Source organism: Chionomys nivalis, chromosome 13 (genome assembly GCF_950005125.1).
Source record: "Chionomys nivalis chromosome 13, mChiNiv1.1, whole genome shotgun sequence".
NCBI lineage: Eukaryota > Metazoa > Chordata > Mammalia > Rodentia > Cricetidae > Chionomys > Chionomys nivalis.
The window spans coordinates 70,634,552-70,659,621 of NC_080098.1; the positions used below are offsets into that span (position 1 = coordinate 70,634,552).

The following is a 25,070-nucleotide window of genomic DNA, read 5'->3' on the forward strand; positions in this document are numbered from 1 at the left end:
GACCTGCTGAGAAAAAGTGATGGCTAGAAAATGCCAGGCAAGACCATCAGCGCCTCCAGCACCATATCAGCCGCACTGTGTGCTCAGCCAAGACCACCAGTGCCTCCAGCACCGTATCAGCCACACCGTGTTCTCTGTGCCCAGTCAACACTATCAGCACCTACAGCACCATATCAGCCACACTGTGTACTCCGTGCCCTCAGCTGGTCCTGGGCTCCTGGATATGAACACTAGATCATACTTCCTGTCACCTCCTCAGGAGCTTTGCTTCCAGATGCCCCAACCTCAGGACGCAGCATCCCGCAATCTGTCAGCAACACTTCCTGGCTCACTACTCTGCATTTCTTTTCCTTTGCTAGACAGTGCTCATCTTCCCAGTGTTAACACTACTGTGGCCTCTCGCTTGATCTTTAGTTTATCTGTCCACTTTCAAAATCAGAGTGATACCATAATTTGCTTAAATGTACTGCCATACTCAGTTTGTTTCCAGCCCCCAGCTTCTCCAGAGTTCAGACGGACATACCTGATTAGTACTTGACATCTTCTCTTCGGTGTCTGATATACTCTAGTTTCTCTCCAGATGGTATAAGTCTTTGCTCTTTGAAGAAAATCTATAGTATATATCTCAAAGTGGAGTCTGCATCCCCTCCGCTCTGCCATGCTCCACCCTGGTCTTTCCCATCCTACGGAATGACTTTCTTTGATACCATTTTGCAAGCTATAACACTAGAAATTGTTCCCGATGGTTCTTCTTTTTTCACATCTCACAGGTAATTCAGCAGTAAATATTGATTTTACCCTCAAAGCATGACCTGTTCTCACTAACCATTTGATGTCCAACTCCTATAGGGGCTTTGTAACTGGCACCCTGTTCTGCTCTTGTCCCACAACCATCCATTCTTAACACAACACTCTTGGAAGAACTGAAGCTTTATAATGTCACCTCTGTTAAAAGCTACAAAGGCTCTACCCCCATTGCCATCGCCTCTCTTCTCCCTGAATGTGAAGATCTCAGAAATCCTTGTTTGGAACTTATCCAGTTTGCTGATTCTTGGCTTTAGGCCACTCCACCCCTTCTGTCCCAGATGCTTTCACCTCCTACAGCGAGAACAGGGTGCTCTCAGGCTGCTCAGCTCTTCCGTGGAATCTGAAGACCTGAAGGGAGAGAGGAGTCCACTTGCCTCCCTCTTAAAGAACACTAATTGCTGATTAGATGTAGGGAGATATAAAGGAATTATTTCCTTTTGTTCTCGCATCCTGAGTCTCTGTCTCTCCCCAGCTGTCTCCCTACTTCCCTTTCTCCCTCTGTAGCTCATGATGGCTTCAGATTGGTGAGTCTCCTGCCTCAGCCTCCAGAGATACAAAGATTACAAGTATGCACTCCCATGCCTGGTCTCTTTAGTTTTGACCAAGGTTTCTGGTTCTCTTTTAGAGGATGTGTCTTGGTTTCTGTTCCCAGCAGTTGAGTAAAATGAAGAATCATTTGCAGACATCAGAAAGAGGCAGCACAGGCGTGTGGCCCCTGGGGAAAGGGAATTCACTGGGAAGGACTGCTTTCTTTCTGGGATCCCATCCCCCCTCTGCAGTACTCTGGAGGGCATTGAGAGTGTAGGTACAGGGACAGGGAGGGGCTGAAGAGGCAGAGACAATCAGATGCCACGTGGCAGAGCTCCAGAGGGAAGGGTACTCTGCAAGCCCCAAAGCAAACCTGACTCTGGCTGTTTAAGTAGAGTCCGTGGCTGAGTTCCAAGCCATGAACATATGGGCTGGAATTCCACACCCAATAGCCAGAGAGCTGACATGGGTGGGGAGAATGAGCTGTAACCACCAAGAACTGGAAGGCCTTGCTGACACTTGAAGCCTCCAGTAAGGACCGCAGAACTGAGTCTCTCCAGCCATAAATAAATAGTCTTATGGTAAAGTTCCTGTGCCACACTCCTAGGACACCTGAAGAATGACCCAAGCTGATAGGCAATAGCTTAAGCCCCATCCACATAAAAGCTCTCTAGAAGGATGACCATGCAGCTGACGATGGCTTGTCCCTGCCAAAGCTCAGGTTGTGGCTCGGTGCCCAGTGTGCCAGAGTTGGGAGGTTAGGCACAGCAGGGGGTGTTGGGGCACGGGTGTGAGTTAATGTTCTCCTCCTGTTAGTGACTTCTTGCTCTTGTGGATGAATGATGAATGGTTCTTGTCAAGGGGATCTCAGGAAGGGGTTCTCATGGGGTGATTTGCCTCCAGTATCTTCTTACCCACATTAGGGTTCATGGTCAGTCTTACTTGCGCCCCCTTTTGTTGCACCCTGTGTTGTGTTGAAGCAAGGTCAGGGAGCATCCAGTCACGTACTTGGCTTCCTCCCACATTCCACCCTGAGGTCCTGTCCAATGCAGCTGCCCTGTGTTAGATATCACCTCCACAGCAAGAGCCAAAGGAACCCTCTTTGCTTTATGGATTACCCAACCTTAGTTTTTCTGTTATAGCAACAGAAACTGACTCAGGCAATAAAACTCAGCTGTTCAACACAATATGTGAAGCACTACGGATCAACCTTGATAAATGCCACTTTCTAAGAGAAAGAGCAGTCTATGGAAATTACACGGAAATGACAGTCAAGACTTAAAAGGTATCATAAATATATACAATATATTCAAGAACTATAAACACATTGAGGAAGGAAATGGACAATATAATGATATAAAAAGAATTGAGAGTTATAAAAATATGAATTTCACAAATTGTAAGTCTGCCTGAAATGAAAACAATTCATTTGGGTTAAAATTCACAGGCATGGTAAACAAATCAGCAATATGAAGCAGAGAGGGCATGGGATCAGAGAGAAGAAGCAAGACTTCACTGTTCGGCCATAGTCTACACTGCCCTGGCTGGTATGCAACTCACTCTGTAGACCAGGCTGGCCCTGAGCTCAGAGATCCGCCTGCCTCTGCCCAAGTCTTGGGATTAAGGCGTGTGCCACGATACCTGGCAACAACACGATTTTCTTTCTTTCTTTCTTTCTTTCTTTCTTTCTTTCTTTCTTTCTTTCTTTCTTCCTTCCTTCCTTCCTTCCTTCCTTCCTTCCTTCCTTTCTTTCTTTCTTTCTTTCTTTCTTTCTTTCTTTCTTTCTTTCTACAGTGAAATATTTATGCTCTCCAACCTTGCTTCAAAATAACAGAGGTGAAGGAAAAGGGGAAGCAAGCAAGGTTGGCCATGAACCCTAATGATAGGAGGCTCATCCGGTTGATCTCTTGAGTTTCATATTTTTTAAATTAACTGTAATAAACATTTTGCAATTTTCCCCTTTAGTAAGAAAGTGAAGTCTTTATTATGCATTAAACTTGGCAAGAAAGAGGTCACTGTGAGTGGGCTTTTATCTTCTCCAACACATCTGTGATGTTCAAGTCCTTAAACTCAGGTCTGCTTTGATGACCAAGAGGGGAATCAGGCTGTGTAAGTTGGAGGCCTGCTGGCTGGAGCTGCGTCTCTCCCAGGCTGTGTAAGTCAGAGAAGAGGCCCACTGTGTGGAGATGCAGCTCTCCTGCTTCTCTAATGCTCTGACTTCTAGGATGAGCTGTAGGAGGCCTCAGGAGGAAGTCATGGCTCAGGAGGCTTAGCATTAACTGTATTTGTTTAAAGGAAGAGATCTTGTACTCACTACAGTCTGGGGTATAGGTAGGAAAATGGGGTGAGTACAGAATTTGCACTGTAAACACATTTTTACTCAAACTGTAGAATGTTCCTTTACATTTTGTGAATTTATGTCTCTGTGATTGGTTTAATGAAGCCGACTGGCCAATAGCTGGACAGGATAAGGTTTGAAGGAGAGACAAACAGAATGCTGGGAAGAAGGGCAGAGTCAGAAGGGGTAGTGAGCAGACACAGAGAAGCATGCTGTACTGAGAAAAGTTACCAAATCACATGACAAGTTGTAGATAAAATTATGGGCTAATTGAAAATGTAAGAGTTAGCCGGTAATAAGCCTGAGCTACTGGCCGAGCATTTATAATTAATATTAATCCTCTGTGGTTACTTGGGAGAGGCTTGTGGGACAGAAACTTGTGCCTACAATAAACTCAGTGTGTGAATATCTGAAAGTACCTACTGTTAAAATTTTTGACTTTTTTTAAACCCAGGATGTCCAATGGAGACCTGGACTAGATTCTGAACCATAAAAGGCCATAACCTAACCCATACCAGGCTTCAGTGTCTCTTTTCAGAGTTAGGGTCAATGACTCCATGATGAAGCCACAGGCTTGTCAGTTGGTCACACAACCCTGAGAAGTATGGCATGCTGTTCTGACTGCCCTAAGTCGAAACATCCTCCTTTGTGGTTCATGTAGGGCCCATGTTTCCAGTTGATCTCAGCTTGGGCACCCATTATGCTCTCTGGTAATTCAACTCTTGTGACCTTTTTGGGCTACATGTCAGTACAGACCATGTGTTGCAGAACTTTTTACATATCTGTTCATGATTTTGCTGTTTGATGGCATAAACACTTTGATCCTGAATATTTTTTTCAAGGTTTAATTATTATGTGTACAGTGTTCTACCTGCATGTATGCCTGCAGGCCACAAGAGGGCACCAGATCTTATTATAGATTGTTGTGAGCCATCATGTGGTTGCTGAGAATTGAACTCAGGTCCTCTGGAAGAGCAGCCAATGCTCTTAACTGCTGAGCCATCTCTCCAGCCCTGAATACTTTTTTAACTTAATACTTACAAACATAGTGACAATTATACAAATATTAAACTTTGCCACCAAAGCAAAATCTGGGTGAATGCTGTTGAAACAATTTAATTAATGGATCAACTCTTGCTACTATGTAAATTTATTTCAGTTATTTTTAAACTTTCACTTTACTAGAAAAAGCCCCATTAAATTTGAATCTTTGCATATGAAGCTTTCCATTTATTAAAGTTTTGCTTATTATATTATTGATAATAGCTTTAGCAAATTTTCAATATTTTTCCTTGAGACATTTCCCCTCCTATTATCTATTTGCAGGTTTTAGTGTTAGAAATTAAATTAATAGCAATTTTCTACATTCAAATTAGCCATTTATTGTCAAGACAAACCTTGACAGCATAAAATATCACCACAGATAGGAATCTTACAACCTTTTTAGTGCACTAATTTAAACAAATAATGCATTCTACTCTCTGTATTGATTAGGCTATTTTTTTCATAATGGCATAAGCTAGTGTCTTCTGGGAAGAGGGAACCTTCATTTCTCACGCAAAGCCACCTTATAATCATAATCAGTACACTGTATGGAAGAGTACCTAGTGGGTACCCCCAAACATTTCCTTTCAAAATTGGGGTTTCTGTGCCTCTTGTATACTTCTTGACTTTTGCGTTGGCCGGTGCATCAGCCCAGAGTGTGCGCAGCAGAAGGGGAGTCTAGAAGGCGTTGTCAGGCAGGAGCGAAAGAGGGTGGCTTACCTAAGACCCACTTCATGATGAGCATCTCCGTCCAGGAGAACTGCGTGGTTTTCACTCTGAAGATCTGTTTGGGGTAGTCTGTGAAGGTCTCATTGGGCAGAGTCTTAACCCCCTCAAAGCGGTCAGATGCGTTCACGACCAACAGTCCCAGGAAGATGGTAAACGACACGGCGTGGGCTACAAACTTCATGAAGGGGCTCCTCAGGGTTCGTCCTAGCTGGAGACAGAGTGTACACAGGGCAGGTCAGGTGGGCACGGTTCTCTATGACACATCGCTTTACTGCACAAAACCACACATTAGCCAGAGACTCTCCCATCTTGGGCAAAAGCCAGAAGGGACACAGGCATTGTCTCTTGTACTTACACGCGAGTGGCTGTTTAACTAAATCTAAGTTCTACTGACTTCCAAGGTTTTTATTTTTCTTTTTTCCCTATTTATAGGTCTTAGGGGAGGGGCCGAGGGAGTAAAGCACAGAGACACATAATCAAGTTACGTCTGTTGGCCTAGGTATCCTCAGCCTTATGGCTGTGATTTTTACACCCTTCCAACCTGAGAAAACAGTGCTAAACAGAACTACAACTTAAAAGTGCATGTTGAGTTTTGTACATTTGCTTGGGCTTCAGGCTTAGATAGTTCACTTTCCATCTTTATTGTATCTTGATGAATTTACTTAGAACCACATGGTTCCTGCTGTGGCTTTAGCTACACTTCTACGAAATTTGATGCACCTTGATATGCGGATTTTTTGTTGTTGTTTTTCTTACTTTTGATTCATTTTCTACTCAGGGATTATTTGCTTTGCAATCACATGGGACTTTTTTTCTTGCTTGCTTGAAAAATTTTTAGGGCAGAGCAGTAGAGTCAGCGTTTTAAGACTAGCTGGAGCTACGCAGGGAGAGCCTGTCTCAGCAGACGTGGAGCTCCGTAGGGAGAGCAGGTCTCAGCAGACATCTGTAATTTTACAGCAGCATTTACAGAACACAGGCTTTATGCCACCTCTCAAACCTCACTGGTTTCTCCTTGGGGCCCAATAATTGGTGTGATTATTTCCAGTGCATCTAGAATGACCTGGAATTCACCTTCCTGGGGAGCAAGCATTGGGAGCATCTTCTCTGTCTAATGACCTTCTTTGTCCTGATGAGATCACACACATCCCCACCAGGACACCTTCATCTCTCTCACCAAGTCTGACCCTTCCCCCAGGCATTGGCTGCCCCGCTTCTCCAGTGTGGATTCAGTTATGACCAGTGACTGATGCTCTGACTTTCACACGTTCCCTCACTTAGGAGTCCTGGAGCAGATGTCACCTGGGAGACTGAGTACTGCCCTGACCAACGGTGGACAATTGTCTACTGCAGGGTCTCTACGGTAAGATCCCCAATTACAGCTGTGGTCAGCACACTGTTTGTGTGTTATCTGGCTTGATGATGTTCTTCTAGTGTGTGCCGCCTAGTCATCAGTGTAGCATGAGTTATAATTATTCTGATGTCATAGAGAACACTGACAGGAATTTTATACAAGGCTGAGTTTTATCTTTCTAAAATAGTCATGACTGAGGTTCAGACGTTAGGAGTCCCTGACCATGGAGAAAGTCACTGGTGCCCACATGTTTATTTCCTTAAGACACGCAGGGAACAACTTCATAAACCTTCATAAAGAGAGTTCATCTGACAATTATAGGTTCCCACACTCCTTACACACACCATTTCTATATTTAAGCTCATCTATATCTGTATGTATCTATATAATATCTATGCTGGTATTTTTGACAAGAGGCAAATACACAAATTTGATACTGCAGAGTAGAAGGCTAAACAGTTTCTCACATGACTCCAAAAGAATCAAGACATATCTGAATTAAATATTGGGATCGAATTCGAATTTTTCAACATTTAGAGTACTGCCATCTTGGAGCCTCATTTTGCAACCTTTTGACCTTGGGCTTTTTCTGTGCCCACGGGCCACCCTCCAGCGGCCATCACACTGTGTCTTGTCACTGTCTGAGTTTTCATAAGCAGCAAGGGAAGCTGGAGACTCTGGCAGAGGAGCAGACATGGGCTACCAGATCCATGTCTCCCAGAAAGTCCATCAAAGAAAGATGGAGACACTTTGAGAAAGACACAGCTCTTAAAAGATGGCTGGCAAGTTTCCCTGTGGGCTCTCTCTGGGGTCTCCCACTGATGGGCCCTGTGAGAATATGGTGGGCAGAACCGTTTCTGTCTCCCTGACTCTCACTATGTGTGTGACTAGACCCAAGGTGGCTGTGAACATCCCTGCAGTCCCTGCTCTAGGAGATTTTTTCTTCTTTTTGTTATCTTTTCAGGGTATTATTATCTGCTAGCCCAAGATGAGCCTGTAAAAACGATTATGCTTCCTGCAAAATGCAACAAAAAACCTCTGACAGTGCCTCACACTGATTTGGAAGGCTACCCTGGTCTCAGTTTTCACTTGTAGTCAATAGGGAGGGAGTGCGAGGTTAGGAATTGATAGTTCTTCTGAACTTGAAAGCATCCTATGGGTAAACTGCTGACAGATGAGACCCAGTCACTTCAGTGGCTCTTGTTCCTTCTTTCTTCCCTTTTTCCTCCTCCTACTTCATCCTCTCTCTCCTCCTCCCACCTCTTTTTCCTTTCCCTGCTTCTTCCTCTCCCTCAACTCTCTCTTTTGAGACAGGTTGGCCTCAACCTCATGGCAGTCTCCTGTCTCAGGAACTGCAATTAGAAGGTTATCCCATTGCACTCAGCTTTTGTGTGTGTGTGTGTGTGTGTGTGAGAGAGAGAGAGAGAGAGTGTGTGTGTTTGTGTGCATGTGTGTTTGAGTGTTTGTGTGTGTGTGTGAGTGTGTTTGTGTGTTTAAGTGTGTGTTTGTGTGCATGTTATGTTTGAGTGTTTGTGTGTATGTTTGTGGCTGTGTGTGTGACTGAAATTTCCTGTTTTACCTATAACGATAATTTCTGAAACAGATTACCCAGGGGAAGAACTGCTTCCCACAAGACTACTTGATGAGCCGAGAAAAGGCAAAAGCCCACTTAGTAAGATCTCCCAGCTCTGTAATTGTCAGAGCCGAGTTAAGGTACAGCTGCTGCTGGGGCTTTGGAAGGTGTGGGTCACAGCCCACCCTACCTGCAGTCTGAAAAGGTGTTGAAGCAGCTCAGCCACTGCTTCGGCCCTGTGAGCGGAGAGCACAGCCATCACTGTGAGCCTCTGATGGGATTTGGGAGGACGAGGCAGGATGATCATGAATTTGAGAGCAGTTTCAGGTTAGCCCTGGGAGGAGATACTCTCTTAAAGAAAAGAATCTGGGCAGCTTACAAACAACCTGCAACCCCATCTCCTGGGGAAACAGCACCCTCTTCTGCCTTCTGTGGGGACCTGTACCCACATGGTGTCATTCTCATGGACAGACACATCAACACATGTGAAAGCAATTTAAAAGCAACAAAATCTAAAAACAAAAAGCCTAACCCAGGTCTCAGGTATCTTCCTTTTACGGCAGTAGATTCATTTTAGAGTGTGAAATTGGGGTGTTTTCATATTACAGTGGGAGGCCACACCTGGTTTAGGGGCCGACGAAACTCTTGGTGATGGGGCTTTTACGGTAGGATTTCTAATGAGGGGAAAGGGAACAGCTGGTATTTGGCCTGTGGTAGTTGATTTCTTTTTTCTAGAAGATTTTAGTCAGCTGTAAATATCTGAGTCAAGTCTATTTCAAGTTTAGCCAGCAACTAAGATGTGTACAACAGGCACCATGGGTTGGCACACGGCTGTCACTGGAGCTGTGTGTACAGAGGCCATCGCAGTGACTATGGGCAAATCTCTTGACCTGTATACTCTCAGTTTCAATCGCAATGCCATGCATTTGTGGCAATTAAATTGATTAGTGTCTCAGTTTCTTCTATAAAATGGGATTGAAAAGATAAAATCTTCCTGTGGTTAGGGTAAGCAATGACTGATGTAACAGACACAAAATAGCACCTCCTCAGTAGAGAGTTCTTGACCTAGGGCACTGAGGGCTAGGGAACACCCCCCCTCCCCCAGTGCAAAGCCTAAGAAACTTGACTCTTTTAGAAAAATATCTTTTTTTTTTTTTTTTTTTTTTTTTTTTTGGTTTTTTCGAGACAGGGTTTCTCTGTGGTTTTGGAGCCTGTCCTTTAGATTTATTTATTCTATACAGATGACCTTTTGCCTATGTGTATGTCTGTGCATCATGGGAGCCCGGTGCTCTCAGAGGTCAGAAGACTGTGTTGACTCCCCTGGGACCTGAGCTGCCATGCGGATGCTGGGAACTGAACCCCGGTCCTCTCCATAGCAACAAGTGCTTGCCCCACTGCACCATCGCTCCTGCTTTGGCTGAGCCTTGACGAGCTTGTCTGCAATGGCTCACGAAGGACCCACGCAGGGTCTTCGTGTGTGCTGTGAACCTGTTTGGAGTGGACACTAGAGGGGATAGAGACAAAACAGCCCCCAAGAGTTGGTCCTTCCCTTCAGGGCACTGATTTCCTAGTGGGGAGGCATGGGTTAAAAATGATGGTAAAAGCTAAGTAAGAAGGGACAGTACAGGGGTCAGAGTGTGTCTGCTGTGGGGTGACTCGCCTCTGACATGCCCCAGTCCTGTCCCAGCAGGGTGCCTGCGCTGGCCTACCTCTTGGGACTTGGTGGCAGAAGTGTTGGCAGTGGAGGAGGAACACTGGTCAGCTGACACAAATGTTCCTTCACTGCTGTGACAGAAAATTGCTGTGTGATTTTCTGTAGCGGAGGGAGGCTTGCTTTCTAGTAGAGACGAATGTGGGGGAGTCTGTTCTCTTCTGGTTGACGCCTGGGCAGTGTGGAGTGGGGACTCCTGCTTCTAACCACAAACTTGGTCCAGCAAAGCCAAGATCCTTCAGATCTGCTGACTCACCGGCCCTATCCTCCCTAGATGCCTGTTGGGGCGGGGGAGGGGAGTGCCTACAAACACTTGGGTATTCTTCTGAACAGGAGCTGTGCAGCAAACTTTAGACTGCACACTGCAAGGGCATCCGGTTGGGTCTGGGAAATGTTTATAGTTTTCCCGGTCTGATTGCTGGGACTACTTTGACTGAGCAGTGATGGTAACAGAGGAAGCAGCTCCTCCCGGCTCTCCTTCACCTGAACTTGTGCCTCCCCGCACACTGCCCTGGTGCTGACTCTGATCCTTCCTGCTGATGAGATGCTGCCTGAAGTTTCAACAGGTATTCAGCCTAGCTTAGGACTCGCAGAGGACTGGAAACTGGTTAATCAACAGCGAAGGCCCTTTGCACAGGAGCCCTTGCTAAGAATGACTGAACTCAAGCCGACATTTTCAGGAACTCACTGGCCTTCCTGGCCATACCCGTGCTGGTGATGACAGTGAGGAATGATGAACAAAGTCTCTATTAATTTTTTCTCGATCCTGGAAAGCCTCCCCTTACCCATGTCTGCACTCGCTTTCGCCTGCACATGCCTGTCACTTGTCAGGTGACAAATTAGCGAGCTGAATGAACTGCTATTGATACACCTGGCTGCATCATCTCTTTACTGAACTGCCATTGATATACCTGGCTGTGTCATCTCTTTATTTAACTCTCTTTCTTAGGGACCCCCAAAACTTAAAATGTAATAGTAGAAAAGACAGGTTTAGGAGTTGAATAGGAAATTAATGAGCCCATCTCAGCAGGCTGATCTGATAACTTCAGTGTTGGTGATTGTCCCTAGGGAGAGAATGCACCATTGGGTTGGGAACAAAGCCTCTTAGCAGTCACTACATGCTGATGGACACGATCCAGTTAATGAAGTTTGGCAGTGGCATTTTACAAGTCCATCTATAAATGAATATGGCGGTCTAATATCTGGGCATGTGATAATGTCATTGGAACATGGAATCCCTGGAATGACATTGTGTTTTCATGAGACTACAGAAATAGCTGTGAAGGCGGTGACCTCACTGGAAGATCAGCCTATGAGACTCCTCCCAGTGCCTCCTCCTGAGAGGACATGGTACTCTGTGCATCAGGAGCCCTTAGAACTGGCTGGCTTTGTCACATGCAAGATCTGACCTCTCTGAAATTCCCAGCAACATCTCTGCCAAACTTGAAAAGATTTTTTTTCTAAGTGGTAGAAGGAAAGACTAAAAATATCTTGACTCTTTTATCTGTCCCTTAGCTGCCTCAAAGCAAGCTTGACAAACGCTTTAATGAGGGACTCTTGCCTTGTAATGAGTGATGCCACCGAAAGTCACCCTGTGTGACAGACTCAGGCCTGTCGGTCACGTGTCCACTGTACCCCCGCCCAGTGGTACCTAGACGTGGAGTCCCGTAAATGTGCTGAAAGAACAAGTGGCTTCATGATCAGCTTATATTTGTCACTAGTGTTTTATTTCTTTGGTCTTAGTGAAAGATTTTGGAGCACTAACTGTCAATCAAGTTTTTGAAGAGAAAAGGAAGCCCCAGTCAAGCGCTAGATCTTGCGGCAGTAATTTCTCTGTGCTGTTTCAGAAGATGACTGTGGCTCTACCTTTCATGTCCATGCTGTGCTAGCTTTCCGGGTTTCCTGGGCCTGGGACTCCCAGAATGCTCTCCCCACAAATAGACCTTTTCAGGGGTGGGCTTGGACGTGTATATGTTATTTGCGAGTCTTCTCAGACCTACCACAAGTTTACGAAGAATTAGATCTTCCACAAGCACCAGGCAGACAGAGGTGCAGATGTTTGCTGGTGTTCGCTAGCCCTGGGCTCCTGGAAGCTGTCCCAGTCAGTTTTGTTAGGGTGGGGGGATCTGGTAGCAGTTCCTCAGTCATGTTATTTTAATGACTGAACTCTCAGGAGTGTGCTTGAAGACCCAAGAGAGTAAATGCAGATGTTCCTGGCCACACAGGTTCTATGCATGTGTGTGTGTGTGTGTGTGTGTGTGTGCATGTGTGTATGTTTGAGCAGGGGTGTTTCAATCCACTACAGACTGCTTGGTTGCAGCTTCAAGACACAGCATGAAGACATGTGCCTGAAGCCTGTGGCCCACAACACTCCAGTTCAGGTCTAGCCACTCTCCGACATTTTAAAAAAGGACAGAAAACAAAACCAAATAAAATCCTGACCTTGCTTACATATATATTGTTTGGAGAATTTTGACTTAGAAGTCCATGACATGAGGCTGCCATAGAAACAGGACTCTCAATGTTTAGGACACACAGTTCAGTCTTGGAGTTTTCTGTCTGTAGAAGAAGCTTGCCCCTTCTCGAGGACTGCTTACCTACACCGAGGCACTGAGTTCCCTTCCTGGCTGCTTTGGTGGTGGGGGAGGGGGCATCAGTCTGAATTCCTGGCCTCACCATTCTGACCCGAGTGTCCTACTAGTGGACTTGACAGGAGGGTCAACTCAGTGGCAACACTGTGTTAACTGTGTTAGCTGCTCAAGCTGTCTGTGGAGCAGTCTCCCTGTAGACTCCCGTGTTCTTCTCCACTGAGTGTGGGTCACCTGAGCTCAATGCCTTTCAAAATGTGTCCCTAGAAAAATGTAGTTTGAGAGCCTTGAAGACAATCTTAACCCCATGGGGCATGTTTCAAGGCTTCTTAGATTTGGTGTTTGGGGCACAAACTCTTCCTGGAGCTGGGGTATGGGTGCTTTCTGGTCCTAATGTCTGGGCCATGAGGAAGGTGGAGCCCACAGCAGCACAGGCGTCAGAGAACCTGTTTGGCCATTCCTCTTCTCACCTCTGCCTTTCTGATATTCCTCCCTAGGCAAAAATTCAGTCCCACACTTTCTAGATGCTCCTCCCATTTCTTCTTGCACTCCATTTCATTGGCCATGTGGACCAGAACGTCTTGATGGAGGCTGAGGGACGTTGCAGTGAGTCTGCAGGGCCTGGCATGAGCTGTGCTCAGCCCTCAGCCCTCTGGGTCTCTCTCATTTCTGAACTGCTTCCTGAAGCTCATGTGTTCTAATGCAATCAGGGAGTAAAACGAACTATCCCAAGAAGAACGTATAACAGAGGAAGTCCTCAGAGAGCAATGGCTGTACCGTGATGACGGTGTGCTGTGCGCTGGAGCACACGCTCAGCGTGCTGTGCAGATGTCGAGGGACGGGACTTGACTCTCTGTCCTGCTGCTTATTCATTCAGCGATGCCCTGCAGGTCATAACAGCCCATCTCTCGCCTGCCTTTCTCTCTAGGAATCGAACTTCTGACCTTTAGAAGGGCAGCCAGGATTCTTAACCACTGAGCTATCTCTCGAGTCTGCCTTTCTCTCTAAAAACTGATAATTAAAGACAGATTTTGAGATCCTTTTTCTCTTTTTGTGGATCTACTTTTTCTTGGTCTATCAGGGCTTCTCTCCCTCTTCCTCCTCCCTCCTGTCCTCTCTTCCTTCTTTCCTTTTCATCTTTGTGGTACTGGGGCTCAAACCCCAAGCCTATGTGCTCTAGGCAAGTGCTTCCCCCAGCTCCAGCTCCAACTTAATACTTGAACAACACAGGAAGAGTTCTTCCGCTGACTTGAAGGAAGCGCTAAGAAAAGAGAAGAAATAACTGCAAACGACATGCACACCTTAAGCAGTTTGTACCTTGCTGCACGGAGCAATCCAATAGGCTATGGCGAGAAAAGGGAGGCCTATGGAGACTCCAAAGACAGCCAGGAATTTCACAGCGATAGACTGTTGACGTAAGCCTGAGAGATTTTCATACCACATGGTAAGCAATTGCTGCTGACAGTTAGGGTGAGCAACGAACTGTAAAAACAAAACAAAAACAAAAACAAAATGCGAACAGGAAAATGGCGTCATAGCACTTGAACAGTACACAACCCAGGAGGAACATTGGAGCCGGGGAAGCCATGGCAAGCACCGGAGGGAGGGCGCGGGCGTGGGCAGGGCTTCTGACCTGGGGGTGCTGAGGCCAAGGCCAGAGCCTCCTCAGAAAGACTGAACTCTTGCTTCAACCAGGGGCCTGAAGAAGTCTCAGACTTAGGAAAGGGCAGCTTTGGGGTGAATGTTTGTCTCTAGTCCAGGCTGGTCGTCTGATCAGAGAGACGGTGAATGTTTGTCTCTCGTTCAGGCTGGTCGTCTGATCAGAGAGACTTATCTCTGCACAGAGCTCAGGACCAAGCTACACAGCGTAAATCACTAATAGGTTTGGGAGTAAGGATTTCCGCTTTGAATTGTACTTTACCATTTGTTAGCTAGGTGCCCCTGGACAAGCTACTTAACCTCAATATTCTCACAGGCAAAGCAGGGTTTATCACACTGTCTTGGGGATTAAGTTAGGGATTATGTTTTCTGTGCAGCTGAGGAAAATGTTCACAGCATCTCCAGAAACCTTGGGAGAACTCTACAGAGCTTCCTCACTGATCCGGTGCTGGGAGTGGCCTGTGGTGTGCTTCTGTGCTGGGATACTGACACAGTGTGCCTCCATGTAGGGCCTTCCTTTGGGGTTGTCACTCACCTCCTTCTGGAACTGTTGGTTCCAATGGTTAAGTTATAAATGAACCTCTAGTGGCCATTTTATCACCACTTTGGTACAACTATTGGACTATGGCCCCTCAAGTTTTGTCCCTCAGGTATTTGGGGCTCTGCTGAGAGGCAAGGATGCACTTAGTGGGTGGTTCCTTATAACTGGGGTCATGTGGACACCTAGCAGGCAGTTCCTTATAACTGGGGTCACACGGACACCCCACAGAGCAGGCAGTTCCTTATAACTGGGGTCACGTGGACAGTGCTCTTACTGTGTAAACTTGTTCTCCAAACAAACCAGTTAAAGGAGAAAGACAGGAAGAGTAAAGATATGCCAATAGGGCCGTGGTGGTGTTTGTCCCTGTCTGGGGCTCTCCTGAGCTATGCTTAGATGTGCAAAGATGTGTCTTTGTAGACAGTCTTCCTTATTGTGCTCCATCTAGCACATTGACTGAGTTGCTGTTCCTAAAATCATCTTTTCCTGTGGACAGTTGTTGCTTCCTGGCCATCTGTTGAGCTGACCCTGGGTCCTGGCAAAGGAAACTTATAGTAAGCAGTATTTAAGCTAAAAACTTTGAGAAAATTTGGTGTACTTGTTGTTTTTCTCCGTGGAAGACAGAAGGCATTGTTCGCTGTTGGCAGGCCCATCCGGTGGCCCGGCTGAGGAGTCCCATGAGAGAGAAGACAGACTGGGCACCCTTTACAAGCTTCCCCACTGCTTAGCCCGAGCGTGATGGACCCCGTTCCCTCCCATTGGCCTCGCTGGGTGTTGGGGAACGAGCATGCACAATGACTGAGAAACACAAGGCATTCCCTCTTCATTCTCAGAACAACGTAAATGGAGCTGTTGGAAATTCTCAGTGCAGATGGCAGTGTGCATATGTCTCCATCTTTGGGAACTTACAGTCTCAAAAGACCATCTGTAAGGATGCTGGCTATGGCTGTTTGACCCCATGGTACTGCTACCTGAGTATTAAATGCAGTGGATGCTGGCCGTGGCTGTTTGACCCCCATGATACTGCTACCCGAGTATTAAATGCAGCGAGGCTTCTTGTTGCATTATCAGATTCACAGCGGCCATTGTGGTCTCCCCTTCAAGGTTCTCCGAGACTGAGGGAGATACCACTGCTCTGATACCCTGGCCCCTTGCCTCCCAGAGAAGTGGAGCAAGCGACAGGAAATCATGTAGTTGCTACTGGAATTCTCCGGGTCTAGTCCTAACATGGATCAAGAGCAGAATGCTGGGTAAACACAGGGACAGTCATTTCCAGGACTCTGCCTTTGCTGGGCGCTCAAATGGTCCTGTTCTGGAGACGCAGTCCTAACAGAGTGTGGGTCTTACGCCCATAAGAGAGTAGAGGAAGGTCACGTGACTCCCCTGTGGCACTCTCTACACTGTGGCTGCCCTGGAAGTCTCTCACCATGCTCACATTAGCCTCTCTGGGGAGATCCTGCTCCATGACTTCTGTGACTGAGCAGTAGGGTTCTGAGAGAATAAGTGTGAGCCATCTACCCCCATGTTCTCCTGCTCACCCGACAGCAAGACAACTAAGAGAAGGTGGCCCTTGGGAGCCTGTCTGCCCTTGACCCGAGCCTGTCTGCCCTTGACCCGAGCCTGTCTGCCCTTGACCAAACCTTGGCTGATTCTCATAGGCACATTCATTTCCCCACAATAAAGCAACCTAGCTTCCAGTTTGCTATTTATTTCTAGATAGACTTTATAATCCGCTCCCGGGAAGTTGACAGCAGCTAATAGCTGAAGCCAAATTGATGCTCGCCTGCCTGTCTGTGGGCACTTTTCTATATTCATGGCAGGCCTCGGAAGATAACTTGGTGACAGATAATTCAGTGTGTATCACAGAATTTTCCTTCTGTTAATCTACAGCACAGGAAAATATCACCCCTGTTCCAAGGAGGTTAAGAGTAAGAAAAGAAGTCAACCATGGGAACACAAAGGAACTCTATGCGAGGGTACAAAACCACAAAACAAAAGCAGGAAGAAGAGCTTCAGAAGCAAGGTCAGAGGAGGCACGGTGGAGAAGCCCACAACTAGAATAGGATGGAACTCAGGAGATGGGTGTAGGTTTGGGCTTGCTTTCTTTGTTATCTAACTTACAGAGGACGGCATGAGCAAAAGGCACATTGTGCTTAGAGCGTTGCCTGAGCCATTCCTGCCCCCATCACTCTGGCCTGGAGCATGGGGAAGAACTGATATGATTGCCTTGACTTTTTGGGTGAATGCCGAGTCTGTCATGAGCTGGAGTTGAGTGTTTAAGGTGGGTTTACGTGAGGCCAAGCGGCTTTGTGGGAGAAGAGACACCCAGCCAGATCTGTAATTGGATGAAGCTCTGCAGAGAGTGGGTGCTGCAGCTGAGAGAAGGCAGACCACCAGGAGAGGCAGCCTGTGACACTGAGACCAAATTCTTCTGACGACGGACCGGGATTCACCTGCCTGAGAAGTAGGACCCCAAGGGCACGAAAGACCAAGTGTGCTTGGTTCTAGTTCTCTGATCCATCCCAAGCCCATTATCCTGGCCGCCCGCCAGCACCACAGTCATGGTTAATGGAATGTTCGCATCCAAAACCACTTTCTGCTAAAGCCTCGTTCAAATGAGTTCCCCTCAGGTACAGCTGGCCTGCTGAGGCTGTGAGGCTTGTTCGTGTTAGCAGGGACTCCTGGCATGTCTGCTAAACCTTGGCCTGCCCTTTGCTTCTAATTAGTCTGTGGGTTCTTTTCTTTCACACCTCAAAGGAAAATCCTTCCCGTCACTCTTTCTCCTTTCTTTCAATTCACCTGTAAGGAAATGGCCAATGTTTAACAATAATAGTTGAAGAAGATTTGCAAGAATCCCTCAACTACCTATTAAATACTCAGGGACTGTATTCTGAGCTATCGACTCCCACAGCCCAGATAAAAGGCCCGGACAAGTCCCGAGGCATTCCTGGTGATGGGTGGGAAATGAGGGCTTGTGGCTGGACTACTGGGGCTCTGAGTCTGGCCAGATACCTGCCAGTGGGTTGGTCTCGGCTCTTTCCATCTTTGCTGTGTTCTCTCACGTGGGGCTCGCCATGGGATGAGTACTGGAAACACTCTGTAGTGTTGCTTTATAATGCAGTAAATCAAGACAAGCCAGTGGTGATGTGGAATATTAGTTTAAGATGTGTTACATTTGTTTCTGCTGTAGAATATTTGTTTAATGGTGCAAAGATGTGTTACTTCCTTTTATGTTGCATTTGCTTAACTCTGTAAAGCTGTGTTGCTTTGTCTGCCTAAAACATCTGACTGGTCTGACTAAGAGCTGATAGCCCATAGCTAGGCAGAAGAGAGGTGATAGGTGGGGGCTACCTTGGAAGAGAATAAATAGGAAAAGAAATCTGGGCTCAGGAGAAGTAGGAGGAGCAAGAAAAGGAGAAGGAGAGAAGGGCACCAGGGGCCAGCCACCCAGCCACCCAGCCACAAAACCAGCCACAGAGTAAGAAGGAAAGAAAGATATGTAGAATAGAGAAAGGCAAAAAGTGTAGAAGCAAAACATAGTTAAAGAGAAATGGGATAATAAGTTAGAAAAGCTGGCTAGAAACAAGCCAAGCTAAGGCCAGGCATTCATAAGTAAGTCTCTGTGTATTTGGGAGCTGGGTGGTGGGCCCCCAAAGAGTAGAAAAAAAACCAACTACACAGTGTCTCTGTCCCTCCCCCAATACTTCTGTCCTTTCTGTATCCTGTCCTTATCTCTGACTTCTAATTTGGTCTAAGTAGACATTTTCTTGAGGCGTTAATGCATGCAGCCCATGTAACCTAAATGGGAACATTAGGCCCTCCCTCCTCTGTCATCCTGTTACTCTCCCCTGAAAGTGGAGCTTATGAGTGAGCGGCTCCCTGCTGGGGCAGGCAGGAGGTCCCAGAGTCTACTTTAGGGCACATAGGTATTACTGCCACAGGTCGCAAAGCCCTCTGACTGTAAGTCACTGCTCCTTCCTCCTCCTCTTCACACCCCACTCCTTCCCACCTAAAAGTCCACGTGTTCCAGGGAAGGAGACAAGGTTGCCGCAAAGCTGTGTGCTTTCCACACCCTAGGGCTGGGTTTTCTCTCTGATCCTAGGCCTCACCTACACAGTAATGAGATGTGGCAGCGCCTGCCACGGTGCCTGCCTGGTGTCTGCTGCAGTGAGCTGGAGGAGAATCTAGGAATTCAGCCCTTGTCTCATACAGATATGCCACCCAAGCCCCCACTTTAATACATCCCTTTTCGCAGCACTTAATCACAAGAGTCTGTTCTGGAAACAGAGAAGACAGACTTGGCACCAGCCACCGAGCTCTGCTCTCGGTGTGGATGGCAGATGCTTTCCACTTGGGACATGTGCAGTGCTGGGCTTAGTGGCAGCAACGTTGCTTCCTTCCAACCTGGAAGAAAATTTGGTTACACTCTTGAATCATGAATGTTGTGAGGGAAAGAGAGAGATGCAAGGGCCCTTAATTCACTATTTTGGTTTGCTGGTTTGTTCATTTGTTTGTTCATTCAACTGACCTTTCCCACTTCAGTGACTAGAGGTACAGTAGGACTCAGTGGGGAAGCAGGCTGCCTTCAGACCGCTCATCATGGACACCCTTAACACCATTTTTCATGGATCCCCCTTTCTCTCTCACTTTCTCTGTCTTTCTCGAGAAAGCCTCTGTCTTTCTCAAACCTAGTATCTTGAGGACCCCATGCTCCGGAATCCAGCCAGAATCTAGGTCCTTTGACTCCATCCGCACTCACCCTGCACAAGAGTGTGGCTAAGTGTGCAGATTCCAGGCATCAGGGGAGATGGGTATCTCTAAGGACTGTTTACTTCCATAAATATTTTATCTCACCCATTTAGGTAGGTGTTGTGGGATATTACTTTTACTAGGTAAGGATGCATTACATTCATTTATTACTTTAACTGTGTAAAGGTGTGTTACATTTGTTTATGTTGTATTTATTTAATTATATAAAGATGTGTTGCATGGGTTTCACCTTGCCTGCCTAAGGCACGCGATTCAATAAGGAACTGAATGGCTAATAGCAAGGCAGTAAGGGATAGGTGGGGCTGGCAGGCAGAGAGAATAAGTAGGAGGAGAAATCTAGGAAGAAAGGGGAAGAAAACAAGAGAATGAGGGAGAAAGAGGGGTACATGGTTGGGGCCAGAAGCCAGGCATGAGAAGTAGCGAAAGTAAGATACACAGAAGGAAAGAAAAGTAAAAATCTTCAAGGCAAAAGGTAGATAAAGAGAAACAGGTTCAGTCATAAGAGCTAGCTCTATCCTTATTTTCCAGCTATAGCAGGACATAAAGACTATCTCCTATTTCTCATCTCCCAGTTTCTTTTATTAAGTCAACTAGAATTCTTTACATGAATGTCACAGACTGGCAGGTTTCTGTAAAGACTGTACTTATGGCTCATTATCATCTCTCACTAAGAAATGCTTTTCTGATGAAGACTATCATTCATGAACCAGCTTATGTCTTAGTCGTGGAGGTTCAGGGAACAAAACAAACGGCATTTCACTTGTTCCAGAGCAGGGAGTGGGCTGTTTAGTGATGCAGGTGACTAGCCTTTGGGGGCAAATAGAGCACTGGGATTTGGTGATTATAAGACATGGTCTTCAATTAGCCATGGTCCTCCTGAAGGTTTAGATGGCCACGTCTGTGTTTTCAGTGTCACAAGGAGGACTTTCTGCAAAGCTAAGAAGTTCTTTCCACCTCACTTGGAGCTGTTTCCTTAACTGACATAAAGGAGAAGTGGACCTGCCTCTAGAAAACCCTCTAGGGTTGTCTGTGGTACTTACCTTCCTGAACCCTTATCTCTAGGCAAGCTCTGCACACACGTTCTCAAGCATGGCCTAAGTAATCACCTCCTGTCTGTTGCCAAAGAAATTCCATCCTGCTCTTCTCTGCTTCAGATCCTAATCTGCTTCCCCGCCCACCTTCAAGTCCTGCCAAGTTCCTCAGTCCCAGAGATGTCTTGAACTCCTGTGGGTCTTCACTCATTTGCCAACGGTGGTGGCTTGAATGAGGATGTCCTTCCACAGACTCATGTTTGGATACTTGATCCCCAGCTGACAGAACTTTTGAGGAAGAATTAGGAGGTGTGGTCTTGGAGGAGGTGTGTTACTAACTTAGGCCTTGTAGCTAGCTTCCCCTGCCTTGGGATTGTGGATGAGATGTGATCTCAGTCACTGCTCCTGCATCATGCCTGCCCACCCACCCCTGCTCCCTACCAAGATGGTTATGGATTCTCACCCTCTGAAATTGTAAGCCACAATAAACCCTTTTATAAGTTGCCCTGGTCATAGTGTCTCTTTGTAACAATAGAAAAATAACAAAAAGAAGGCACCATAGTTCATGACTATCAGTGTGGATAGATACTCTTGTGTTTGCATGTGATTTGTCCTTTGTAATCTTGAAAGACCTACTGCCTGTTTTTCCCTGGTCAGTGTGTCACTTTAGTGATGGGTGAGCTTCTCTTGGCTGATCAATGATTGCAATGCTCTCCTGTGTCCCCCTAGGATCTGCTCCATGATTTTCTTGGTGACTCATCATCCCAGAACATTTTCTAAATATAACAGTCCTTTGTTACTCAGGGATTGGTGAACACTTACTTGCCTTCACATCTTTACTAAAGAGGCAGATATGGAGAAGTGTCAGGAACTAAGGCAGGCTTTTATCTGGTTGTGCAAGGGAAAATTGAAATATCAGTCTAATATAGGGCTTGATTATTAATACTTAGATTGGATGAGAACTGCTTAATTTCTCTATATGTAATAGTATGCTATCACAAACTGGCATCAATTCAGTATTTTAACATTAATCACATATTTTTATAATCATAACTACAGTGATGAGATGAATAGTATTTGTTGAATATTTTCCATGTCAGGCCTTATGCTTACTAGTCATTATTTTGTCTGACTCTGTATTAATTTATTTTTGGTTACTGTAGCCAAATACTTGAAGCAGGAATCTTAGAAAGATATGGAGTTTATTTAGCTTACAGATTAGTGGTTATCAGTCTAAGATTGGATGACCCTGTCTGTTCTGTTCTGCCTCTAGATAGGAATTTCTGGCTAAATCACAACATGGAGGATAGCATCGGTTGAGAGATGGAGTTGGAGAGATCTTACAGTATGATAGAAAGCCAGAGGGCAGAGGGGAGCAGTCTTTCTTTAGTCCTGATTCACTCTTGCTAGATCTTCCTGATTGTAACCAATCCGATCCATTCAGATGCTCCTGTGACCTAATTCAGTTGAACTAGGCTATCTCCTCTCCACACTGTCATACTGAGGACCAGACTTCCCTCTAAGAAACCTAAGGGGACTCTCAAACACTTCGAAGCCATAGAAAACTCTCCTATCAGTTCCTTGAGGTGTGAATTCTATACCCTTGTTTTAAGTAGAGGGGCCTGATACACAGAAGTCACTAGCTTGTAGCCAGCTACACAAGTGATTGTTTATAACAAGATCTGGTCTTCAACCCAGGCTGATGTGACCTCAAATGTAACATTTTGAACTGTTTTCCTGTATTTTTAAAAGGTATATTTAAAATCAGACAAGTCAAAGCAGAGGGGTGTTGATTTCTCCACGTTTACATGCCATTGAGCATAATATAGAACTCTTGTCTCTCAGCACCTACTCATTGGTCAGCCAACTTCCAGTGCAGACAGATACCGGGAATATGCAAGGGGATGGCTCAAAACCAGTTTATTCCTATTCTGTCCTCTTAGAAGGAGCAAGTTATCATGCTAAAGACAAAACCCTGGGCTCTCCCACCCACTTTTGGACAAGACGATCAGGAACTGATTTCTTGATGGCCCCAGTGTCTGATCCATCTTCTGCCTGTAGTCTCATGAAAGATCATGGAGATTTGCAGCTTAAAATAACCCATACTCAGCCCTAAAAACTGCCTTGGTGAGGGACCTCGTTTGGCTCTCAGACCCCTGGCCAAACTCCACCTGCTACATCCTACTTGGCAGACCTGTGGTTCCAGTTCCCCGAGTCTTAGCTGAGACTGGATAATTGGTCAGGTTGTTGGGTACCCCTGTGGCACTCTTGTGGCTGTTCTGCCCTGTGGGTGCAAGGATCCATGGTGCTAGAGATGTGTGGGGCCTGCCAGGTGCCAGTCTTGGTCCCAGGGATTGTGAGTGAGCCAGACACCTCTTTGGTCTTTAATCAGTCACAACCAGGGCTTACTCATGGGAACTCTCACTGGCTTAGAAACATCGATCTAGTTTGTGATTTATGGGCAAGTCTTAATATTTGCTGACATATTTTATTTCATAATTATAAAACACTTCTGCCAGCCGGGCGGTGGTGGCGCACGCCTTTAATCCCAGCACTTGGGAGGCAGAGGCAGGCGGATCTCTGTGAGTTCGAGACCAGCCTGGTCTACAAGAGCTAGTTCCAGGACAGGCTCCAAAAACTACAGAGAAACCCTGTCTCGAAAAACCAAAAAAAATAAAACACTTCTGCCATGCACTACAATTTTAATTAGCCAGAGCTGTCTTTTCTTAACAGAGAACTTTTGTTTGGTAGTTCGTAAGTAGAGAAAGGAATTTGATCATCACTAAAAGCAACATTTTATTTCTTACAAGACTAATCTTTGACTCTTAATTCAAACTCTTTATCAGCAAGAACACAGGCTCACAGTTATTGATGGCGATACAGGAAATCTGCATGGAATTTGTACCTGTGTTTAGGGAAATGAAAGAAGACAAAGACAGACTGAAAATGCTTTCACCAAACACAAACCCTAAGTGTGACCAGCATAGAAATTTCAGCCGAGGCAGATGGGGCTCAGGTGGGGTGGGTGGGTACACTGTTTTCACAAGACTCCCTTGTATTAGCAGATAAAATGTTAGATCATTGCACTGGATACAAGAGTCTATGAGAAATCATTTAGGGTTATATCTTAATATTTCTAGGTTTTTTCAGATTTCTTTTTTTGATCAGTGTGTGCATGACTTGGGAATGATACATTTGATCTGCTTTGAATGTAAAAAGAAAAAAAATTGTATTTCATTTTATGCAATTATTTTAAAATTATACTTTAAAATTAACTTCATCTCCTATGAATTTATACAACAATGCTGACTTCTGCATATCATATTTGCCCATATTTAGTTTTCCTGACACTTATTTTTATATGCGGTTTTAGATTTGGCATATACTTGGGATTTGGTGCCATCATTTTTTAAATTTAAATTTTGGGTTTCTCAAACTTACAAAATGTGACTGTTGCCAATGTTGTGATATTTTGAGATGTAAATGTTGAAAAATTGAATAGACATTGGTTGAGAACTAGAAATGATATGGGTGTGACCCTGATGCTCTAGGTCTTTGCTGCCGCTGAATATAAACCAGGTTGTGTTGGTAGGGCGTTGTCCATGTATCCCCCAGATGTGTGGTAAACGTCTCTGATGGTAGGGAGTTGTCCATGCGCACACCAGATGTGTGGTAAACATCTCTGATGGTAGGGAGTTGTCCACGCGCACACCAGATGTGTGGTAAATGCCTTTTGGTACTTGGCACATACCTCTAAGCACAGAATACAGAGTCGGTCTTCTAAGATGCTTAAGGCCCTACCTTTGGAGTGTCCATTAACTTCTCAGTCCTTATGGTACTAAGTCCCTTCAGATTGGATGGCAGTCTTACAGACTCCTCTGTATGTACACACATACACACACACACACACACACACACACACACACACATTGTGGTGCTGGGTTCAAACTCAGGCCTTCACACATTACTAAGCTCTCCACCACTGAGTACATTCCCAGCTTCTCATCTCCAGATTACTTCACCTGCTCTTAAATGTCCTGGGTGCAGGCCATCAACTCTGCTTTGCTTACAAAGAGCCCCAGGTAGGCTGCTGCAGACCCTGGGCAAGCCTCTGCAAACCCATCCAGCTCTGCACTCAAGCTCCGCCTACTCTCCCATTAGTACTTGGTGCTGATGCCAGGTGCGGCCAGCCCTCTGCCCACCACTCTTCAGGAGCTGGTTTTCTGTGGTTCTGGGTGTGGAGGTTGCATTCTTCTGACCAAACTGCTCCTTGGCATGTGGACTTTTCTGTAGGGCAAAGACAGCCAACCCCTCTCTTTTGTTCTTGCCTCTAGATCACTACTATCAATCAGAAATGTCTGTCTCTCCTTATGTCCATTTTTCCTACAGGGCAGTCTGTCACC

General features: G+C 45.8%; 1 protein-coding gene across 2 annotated transcripts in view; it reads right to left on the bottom strand.

The window, feature by feature from the left end:
* Trpc7 (transient receptor potential cation channel subfamily C member 7) overlaps positions 1-25,070 on the bottom strand; it is a 118,854-nt gene that overhangs the window by 38,230 nt on the left and 55,554 nt on the right. The window contains exons 4-5 of one of the 2 annotated variants that reach the window (XM_057787630.1): positions 13,987-14,151; positions 5,438-5,654 (exon numbers count right to left, since the gene is read on the bottom strand). In XM_057787630.1, coding sequence (XP_057643613.1) covers positions 5,438-5,654; positions 13,987-14,151 — 382 coding nt within the window. The remainder of the gene's footprint in view (positions 1-5,437; positions 5,655-13,986; positions 14,152-25,070) is intronic. The other variant, XM_057787631.1, reaches the window with a different exon arrangement.